General features: G+C 37.6%; 1 protein-coding gene across 1 annotated transcript; it reads left to right on the top strand.

Annotated features, from left to right (window-relative positions):
* The first annotated feature begins 275 nt into the window (after positions 1 to 275).
* wdr76 (WD repeat domain 76) lies at positions 276 to 5,519 on the top strand. Its single transcript, XM_062418537.1, has 14 exons — positions 276 to 395; positions 486 to 572; positions 809 to 901; positions 1,563 to 1,621; positions 2,465 to 2,582; positions 2,732 to 2,833; positions 3,188 to 3,228; positions 3,383 to 3,536; positions 3,920 to 4,078; positions 4,221 to 4,336; positions 4,496 to 4,594; positions 4,699 to 4,851; positions 4,949 to 5,002; positions 5,241 to 5,519. Exons 1-14 carry the CDS (start codon positions 288 to 290, stop codon positions 5,494 to 5,496), a joined length of 1,599 nt encoding a protein of 532 aa, XP_062274521.1. The 5' UTR covers positions 276 to 287; the 3' UTR covers positions 5,497 to 5,519.
* The last annotated feature ends 3,854 nt before the right edge of the window (positions 5,520 to 9,373 follow it).

The raw sequence follows: 9,373 nt of genomic DNA, 5'->3' as shown, positions 1-9,373 counted from the left end.
CTCAGGTCTCTCAAACAAACATACGTATTGCTAACAGAGCATTGAAATGTCGACCAGACGAATGAAGTGCGAAGCTGTCGTGAAGGTACAGTTGTTAGTCTTGAGCTGGTGAAGTTTTTAATGTTGTTTCGTCATTTTAACCTATCATTTATCTTAACTAGTTGCTGAATAAAGAACATTAGCATGCGCAGGTTCGTTAGCTAAACGGGCTCAAATGATTTTGTTAGAAAGGTATAGCATGCTTTGAGGCGGTTACAGTGAAAAGTGATATTAATGTTAATAATGAAATGCAGGAAATGACTCCTGAGCAGCCCCGAAAGTCATCTCGGAATACCCTTGGACCTAAACGCCTTCAATACTCTCCTGAAGACACAATTGAAAAACTCAAGAGCAAGGTGAGACACCGTTTATTAAAAGAAAAACTATTTTATTACGGCTAATTATAGTTTTTGTTTTGTGTTAATATGCTCATATTCTCTTGTCAGAGAACCAAAAGGCATGATGAAAGGAAAAGAAAGGACCCAAAGGAGGAGGACTCAGATGTTGAAAATAGTGATGTGGAGCGTACATCTGTAAGTATGAAGACCTTCATGTAGCCTGCATTCAACTCTCATTTACTACATGTATGGATCGTATTATTTTGGAAAGATAAATAGTTATTTCATCAAGTCAAATCATCTAAGATTCCTGGCTACGTGTGTAGTAGAAAAGCATTTGCTGGCCAATAGACAACAGTATTCATAACTCCTAGTTGGTTTATGTAGAGATGTTCAAGGTTTCTACAGTGCTGTATCTTTGTGTAACACAGGCTGGACATGGACGACTGTCGGCATATGAACTAGAGCGTCTGGAGAACATCAAACAGAACCAAGCATTCCTGTCTTCTATCAATTTACTCCAGGTAGGTACACAAGTAGACTGGTCACAGATACATGGGTCGATCTTCCCTGTAAACCCACGAACACCTGGTTTCACAGAAGGATGATACTGAATTACTGGCACTGTGAATTTCCCACTAATAGTACATTTTTATTTCCAGCTCTATTTTTAATAAATATATGGTCTGAATTCCATTTAACCTGAAAATGGCTACAACAACCAATGACCTCTAATAACACATTTAACCATCCAAAAAGTCATAATATTGAACTGATCATACTGTAATCAATCCAGACAAACATAGACAAATAAAGAAAATATGTTCCAATTAATGTAACCTTCGTTGTTGTTATATTGGTTTACTGCAACAAGCATTTTTAGATTATATTGCCCAGCTCTATTTATTTTCTGTGTTATAGTTATGTTGTAATAAAAGAAGCCTTGTATCAGCCAACAGTACTAAGAGTGAAATACTGTAAATAGTCTATAGCCTCAATACTACCTTTACACAACCTCAACTGTCCTGTCTGAATTAACTGCATCCTTTTTCGCGCGTGAAAAGTGAGAATGTAGGTCAGAATTGTTTTGTATGGGTGCATTGGGCACAAAAATGAATGTGTGTATGAACTCACTTCACTATGGCTGTCATTTGGTGTTAACTCTGTTGTTTTCTTTTTCCAAAGGCAACTGAGGAGTTCAAACAGTCAACACGGCCAAAGCCATCACAGAGGGGTCTTATGAGGTACAGTCGACTGACAAACTGTTGCTGCTGGTTGGAAAGATCTGAATAAGTGAGGTGTAGAACTGAAGTGTGAGAACAAAACAATAACAAATGTTCAATGTCTTGTTATTTTGTGTATATATGCAACATCCTCATAGCAACTGCATAAACCCCGATATACGAGAACATCATGCATCATATTGTCACTTATTACTTAACGTGTGTTTAGGAACATACTAGTTTGTGAATTAAAATTGAACAAAAATGTAGGAAAGAATCAGCAATACAGTTTGTAATGCTGAAACCATTCATTGTTTTGATTGGTAAAATGTTTAAATATGGTAAAGGTATGATTAAGAAAAGATATTATATTACATTTTCACTTTAGTGATTACTTGGGTTTTTTGACTGTCCGACAAACACGTTGTTTGAGGGCATCACTTCAGACTGTTAGTTTCAGCCCTAAAAATAAGCTTTCAATGGTCAAACCACTGTCCAGTAATGGCTACCTGAGCAGTGAATGAAGTCATTCTCTCTCTGTGTGTGTTGTTATCTGAGTTTTTCTGTTCTTTGCCAGTCTGGCTGCACGTGCATATTAGTGCATGTAAGTTGCTCCTTGTCCTCCACGTCTGTTTCCAAGATGGTAGCCGCATCACAAACCTCCTGATATTACAGCTGAACAGTATACTAAAATATGTTTCTGAAAACATTTGAGGCGAGAAATAGGCAATTCAGTAATAGAATCTTCATCCATATTTGATCAGCACATTTGTTTTGGTCTGAGATGTTGGTTGGTTTAGTGTGACATCTAATCGCTGAATGTTATGTATTGCAACTATAATGATCAGTTTTTTGCGGTGGCAGGTCACAGGCTGGTGTAAGAGAAGTGCTGCCATCTCGCAAATCCCTACGTCTTCAAAATAAAGAGGCAGAGGTCTTGACACTTCCCCCTGAACCAAGAGGGGTGCTGATAGATCAACAGGTAGCTACATATAAAAATCCTAATATATGTGTCACGTCGCTTCGTCCCACTTCCCTGCTGCATATAATACTGTCTAGTTTTTCTTTTTCTCATTGTTCGTTCTTTTCATGCTTTTGTTACTCACTTCAGTTATTGTACTTGCATTAAAGTTTTCACGGCAAAAGAAATCTCCTGGTCCTCTGCCAATGGATCCAGTAAACATGGATGAAGGAAGCAAGCTACCGTCACAGCTTCTTGAGCTCTGCTCTGAGGTAGGAGGGCTGTCTCCATATTACATGTTCTCATTTCATCCCAAAAATATAGTTCTCCCATTTGATTACCATGCTGGCTTTCGAGATACATTACACATCTTCTCCTCTCCCAACAACCAAGGTCTAAACTAAAAGCGCTTTGTAACTTTATTAGAAGAGGTACAAAAATAAAGTGTAGTGTAATTTCCTCTCACAATAGTAAATACAAACAGTGCTGTTAAACTGTTGACTTCTAGCAGAATAATAGTTAAATGTTTTGAGGAGGACTTTGTTGAGGTTGAACCTGTTTTTTTTTTTTACTCATGCAGCTTCATAATCAATTATGAATTCATAAAATTGCTTTTCTCTTCATAGGATTCAACAGAGGAAAGAAAGGTGGAACTTAATCTGAAAGAGTAAGATTTTAAGTTTTGATTTAACTTATAAAGAAGTGACTCAAGGTTTTACTGAAAATTAGCTGATGTTTGACTGTTGCATTGTCATATTTTTTTCAAGCAGCTGAAAATGTTTATACAGGTGGGAATAATCTACACTATTGTCCTCATACAGGCACTGCTCTGCTCTTACAAACATGAGGATAACTGAGGACAGAGTGGCCAAAGTGGTGAAAGACTGCATCTTCTCTGCTGCCTTCCACCCCTGCACCACCAGCTTGCTAATGGCTGCAGGCGATAAGTGGGGGAAAGTCGGACTTTGGAATTTGGTATGTTTTCCTTGCTTTGATCATAATGCTGTTTTAAAGGGGTTTTTGACAACTAGATGGCTGAAAGCGTGCCAAAACAACACACATTAACTTGGAGGTCTCACACATTACTTAATCATCATCAGGAGTTGTAGCTGTAGTAATGTGAGGCTAATATCCACTAGTGTTTTAGAATTACTTCTGAAAGTCTCTGACTTGCTACATATTAGACTTTCCTCAGCATTTAATCAATTACTTTGTCTCCCTTCCACTTCTGGAATCAAAACACGAATCATTGGACAAACAGAAATACTGTTTAAATGTCAGAACTGTTCCATATCATTATAAAACATCTACATTGAGAATCCATAATCGGTTTCTTTATAATGTGCAAATTCGTTCAGGGTGCAGATTGGGGAGATGATGGTGTGTTACTCTTTGAGCCCCACACTCGTCCAGTAGGCTGCTTGGCGTTTTCCAGGGCTCATCCCACACATTTGCTGAGCCTCAGCTATGACGGATCTCTACGCTGCATGGATGTAGAGAAGAGTGTCTTTGATGATGTGAGATACCTATTGTTCTATAAAATGTACATTTTAAGGTAAACTACCTGAATGCAAACTCAAGTTTTCAAAACACACCAGCACAGAACCAACCAAGTTCATGATCCCGTCTTGAGGTCAATCTGTTTGCACTTCGTTCTAGGTGTATGACATTGACGATGGCCTGAAAACGTTTGACTTCATGTCACATGACTGTATGACTCTATTGGTTGGGAACTGGTATGGAGAAGTTGCCATCGTCGATAGGCGCACCCCAGGGTAACGTATTGTTGTCTTAACTGACTGACATTGATTATGTTTAGAAATAATGTGTTGTTGTTGAAGAGTAACCGTATGTGTGAACAATATGAACTGTTTATCACATAATGATCATTTTCATAAGCATACGTGCTACACTTACCTTCAACTTTCCTGCAGAAACTCCCATGAGTCCCTGCACTCATTTGACCCCAAGACCCTGCGTTGTGTGAACGTCCACCCTTTACAAAAGCAGTACTTTGTTGTGGCAGAAAACAGGTATGACTATTCATTTCTTCATACAAATCTATTTGATTACAGTTCTCTATCTTGTGTCAGTTTGTCTTTTTGATAATATTTAAATGTTTTGATTGTGTCTGCAGGGTTGTGAGTATTTATGACAGCCGGTGCCTAAAGAAGACTAAAAGCCAGGCAGTCTCCCAGCTACATGGCCACTCTTTAAGCATATCCAGTGCTTATTTCTCTCCTTGTACAGGAAACAGAGTTCTCACTTCCTGCATGGATAACCACATAAGGTGAAGCCAGCTCAGCACTTTCAGTAACTGTTGGACTTATTGTTGTTGTTTTTCAATCCCAGATCAATTTGTATCTTACTTTACTTTTTATTCACAGGATATATGACACATCTGCAATGACCACAAACGCTCCCTTGCTGACATCCATCAGGTACAACCACTCAATTTGACTTCAACTTGTAATCGGATCAGTCTTTATTTCACTGACATAGAAGATAGACAACACAGCACTTCAACTTTAGTTGAATAGAACATACAGAAAGTTAATGATTTATTGATCAGTGTTCATGAATAGTGGAATTAGATCTTTATTTGTGGAAAAGTTTTTATATTCTGCTTTTCTGTTAAGTCTCCTACTCACAACGTGTCCTTTAATTCTTCATTTTCAGACATGACATGCAAACTGGCCGCTGGCTGAGTAAACTGTCAGCAGTGTGGGACCCTAAACGGGAAGACTGCTTCATGGTGGGAAGCATGTCGAGGCCTCGGAAGGTGCAGGTGTTCCACGAAAGCGGCAAGCCCCAATACTCCTTCACAGATGATGAGAACCTGAACACTGTGCTGTCTGTCACTGCTTTCCACCCCACTAGGAATGCCTTACTCGGCGGCAATGCGTCAGGACGCCTGCATGTCTTCTCTGACTAAGATGAAGACCAAAAGACTCCTGGTCCTGAGGTATCACGAAATTAGGGCATTAGAATTTTGTTCCTCGCTGTTACAAAAAAAACAAAAACAATAATTGCTACATTGAACAGGTTATGTTAAGGCGCAGGTGTATTTGAGGGATGTCCAGTTGTGCCGCATCTTAGATCACAGCAGATAGATATACAGTGAAACACATAACAGCCTTTAGAATATGAAATGTAAGAGAATTTGACTAAGTTTTCCCTTGGAGTCTTTCACATTATGTTGTTTGACAATATCAAATCAGTGAATTTTATGTTTTCTCAATAGCCTCTGTTGCCAAAGTTAAGACATGTTGCTACAAATTAATCTAAAGTACAAATGTAGAAGGACTGAATGTCTGGTCTAAGTCAGTTTTGCACAGCAGTGTTTGCTTGTAATGCCAGATTGAACTGAGGTCTGTACTGTGACTGGGCTGCTCCAGAATAATAATGTTGTTTTGAAGCCACTTCTGTGAAAATTTGGCTTGATGTTTGGGTTTGTTGTCTTTACCTTGCATTCTGTAGCATTCATTATACCCTCGACCTTTACAAGCTCTAGAGGCCCTGCTGCAGAAAAAACATATCCACAGCCTTCATGGTGGAGCTGCTGTGTCTTCAATGTGTTTTGCTTTATTTACACCAAAGGTAGTATGATTGCCAACAAGCTCAGTTTTGGTCACAGATACTGGCCAACTTTTGGCAGTTTTATAGCTGTCATACTTAATCCTCTTTTCAATAATTGACCTCACTTCAGTCTAGTGTGAAGGACCATCTGATATAGCTATGCATTAAAAGTGATAACGCGTAAGTGATCTATCACTCAGCTAATGTGACTTCTGTCCTTTGTTATAGTAAATGGGAGGAATAGTCCTGCATCTGTTAGGTTTGTTTTACAATTAAATGTAATTTAACTCAGTATCCGGAAGCTTGTTCACCTAGACATGATAAATATTTTTTCTGTTAATCATCAAGAATTTGTAGAGGCACTGGAGGCAGAAAATAATCTTCAGAACATGGCTGCTGGAAAGTTTGTGTTGTTGACTGCTGTATACTTTTCCGTTCTCATAGTCGCAATTTTATTTTACTTCAGGTGTTTTTCAGAACCAAAGCTTTTTGGAAAATAGGCTCCATCTCTATTGTTTGTAGTGCAAAAGTGTTTTGACTGTAAAGAAAAGCAGCTTTTGTAAAGTTTATTATGTTCATTACATGTTCTTTTATTTTTCATTTGTGGTTGCTGAAACTAATAGAATAAATATGGAGACATTTTATATTAAACATTCCAAATGTGAATAGTACTCATTTCAGCTGGTATTATTATCACCTCAAGATGGCAGTATTGTAACATAAAAACGATGTGTGTTAGCATAAACCAGTGTGTGGTTTCCAAGCTGGGACACATTGGACAACTTTCTGCTGATCATTTCTCAAAGCAATGCCTTTTTTTAATTCTCTGAATTCAACTTGTAGCCAGACTAGCTGCCAGATGTCAAGAATATATTATATTTATTCATAAATAGATTACACCAGTCCTCAGTCAGTGATTGGAAATAAGCAGTCTTGTTTGGAGGTAATAAATGCAGAACACATGCTTACAGAGACATGTCCATGTGCAGGGCCATGGTACAGGAAGGAAGCTTACAGTAAGACCACATCTGTAGCCATATTCCTGTGTACATAATTCAAAAATGAATACAAGAGATGCCTGTCAATGGAACTGTGATCCCCATTTGTCGCTGACAGTTAGTGAGCTGAAACAAATTTATGCAATAAAAAAATCCATATATTTAACCCTGCATTGCACAAAACAAGTTCCAGGAAGTCAGGTAGATGAATATGCTACTTCTGCTGTTTTTAAATTGGCAAATAAATGCAACCTGTTCCACGTCTGTTGTGGTAAAAACCTGCACCGAAGTCCAAAGAGGAACTGGGTCTATTGTCAGGTGTTCAGTTCATTTACAGATACTTTCACAAGATAACTTGCATCTACTGTTTCTATGAATTGAGTCAAGAAGAGCAGTCTAGTTTTAGGCAACAAGCAAACATGATTTACATAAAACCCCCATTTTTTGACAATAGATATTATGGATGAGGATCTTCGATACTGCAGAGTAGTACCACAGTGCGTAACTCACCATTCCTTTCACACATGCATCTATAGGCTGTTTTCTTTATCGCCTTCTGAGAGGATTCAAAACATTTTGCATGTCTAGCAGACGGAGACAAACATTATTTTGCAGTTCATGGTTAATAATAATCATTACATTATTCGTAATTTATTGCTCAAATTATGTTGTAAAGTTTCTCATACACATAAACAAAATGAGCCTTGTTACACATTTGAGGAGGTAAAAAGTGAACTTTCAGCCTTGACTTTTTCTTTTTTGTACATGATCACCTCTCACCAAAAACCATTAAGCACCTTCTGAATTAAAGCAAATACACCAGTGATGTTTCTCATCTGGAAACAAACCAAAAAATATTTGTTATTCTACTAGATATAAATAAATATTTCAGTCAATATTTCTGTCACTCTAACTCATACAACTCTTAACTCAGAGAAATGAGAGAATGAGAATCATTAACTCATTTCACTCTTTCTGAATTTTAAAATGGGACTGTTAAAAAATAAAATCAACATTTATAGCCTGTCATTTAGGATCCCTTCATATTTTAATACTACAGGGAGTTTCAATTAACAGGTTTTGTCAACCTGTCAAGATTTGAATATGAATACAGTAGCTTTCCAAATTGCCTTTATGTGCCTGAATATCCAAAATATCACTATACTAGACCATTTCTCTGGTTGCATAAACAATACATCCACTCTATGTATGTATGTATGTATGTATGTATGTATGTATATATATATAACCCTAACCCGCTTATGCTGTCCATGCTGCTCTGGGCTGTAAAGACACACTGTGGGCTAACCTGTGAAATAACATACAATAAGGCTGGAGAAGGACAGCAGATTATCAGAGTTTCCATCTGTTGACGCAAACTGATGCTCTGCCAGAAATATCAGACAACAGACGTTTCTTTGGTAGGTGTGATGATGAAGATTGCAGAAGGACGTAAACATGATTTATCTTAGGTTCTCTTGTAAGCGAGCGCAAGGCTGTAAAACTACATATCCACTGCAAAAACAAAGTCCATTAAAAGTCACTGAGGAAATCTGTGTGTTAACGAAACATCAGTGTGTACAAAAATGGAAAAAAAATGATTAACATATTCAGCCTTAACAGATAAATGCATAAATTTGAACACAGCAGGACTAAATAAAGTTAACTGACCTTCACTCAACATGGGTCTGGAACTAAAAACAAGTACATTAATTCTCTTAATTTTATACCGTGGGAAAATAGCAGGAATTCTTGCACTTTACAAAGATAGAACAATGTCAAATTTCTCATTATGGAAAGGATCTTGTTTTTTATATATATTAACAGTATTGCACATCAAGATAAACTCCTTCTACAGAGCGTGGGAGTCAAAGAGCTAACCAAACACTTCACTATCACTACAGCGCTAGCGCACATAGATCCATCACCTTTACAACTAGGTTTGTAATACTGTAAAAGTAACTACATCAAAGTGACAACTGTTCCTTATACACAGAAGTTGATTGTAGTTATCAGCCTCAGGTGGCTACTATTTTATAAAACCGGTAAACCTACCACCTCCATTACTTCTATCCTTACAAAGGCTTAATTTGTAGTCATAGGACGATTAAAATAACTTAATTGGCGCTCTAGTGGTTAGACAAAAAATGGTAATGTGAGCACAGCAACGTAACATCTGACCATAAACTAAATCACACTTACTAGAAAAAATAATCACTCAAGCCTTGCAACAGG

The sequence above is a fragment of the Scomber scombrus genome, chromosome 1 (assembly GCF_963691925.1).
Source record: "Scomber scombrus chromosome 1, fScoSco1.1, whole genome shotgun sequence".
NCBI lineage: Eukaryota > Metazoa > Chordata > Actinopteri > Scombriformes > Scombridae > Scomber > Scomber scombrus.
Note: the sequence above shows the minus strand (reverse complement) of the source record. Positions and strands in the feature narration are given on the sequence as shown.

What these genes read in the sequence shown, in the direction of transcription:
- wdr76 (XM_062418537.1), top strand. Translation starts at nt 288, where the DNA reads ATGCAGGAAATGACTCCTGAGCAGCCCCGAAAGTCATCTCGGAATACC. An exon ending in GTGATGTGGAGCGTACATCT is followed by an intron (nt 573 to 808) that starts GTAAGTATGAAG and finishes TGTGTAACACAG; the next exon opens with GCTGGACATGGACGACTGTC. An exon ending in TCACAGAGGGGTCTTATGAG is followed by an intron (nt 1,622 to 2,464) that starts GTACAGTCGACT and finishes TTGCGGTGGCAG; the next exon opens with GTCACAGGCTGGTGTAAGAG.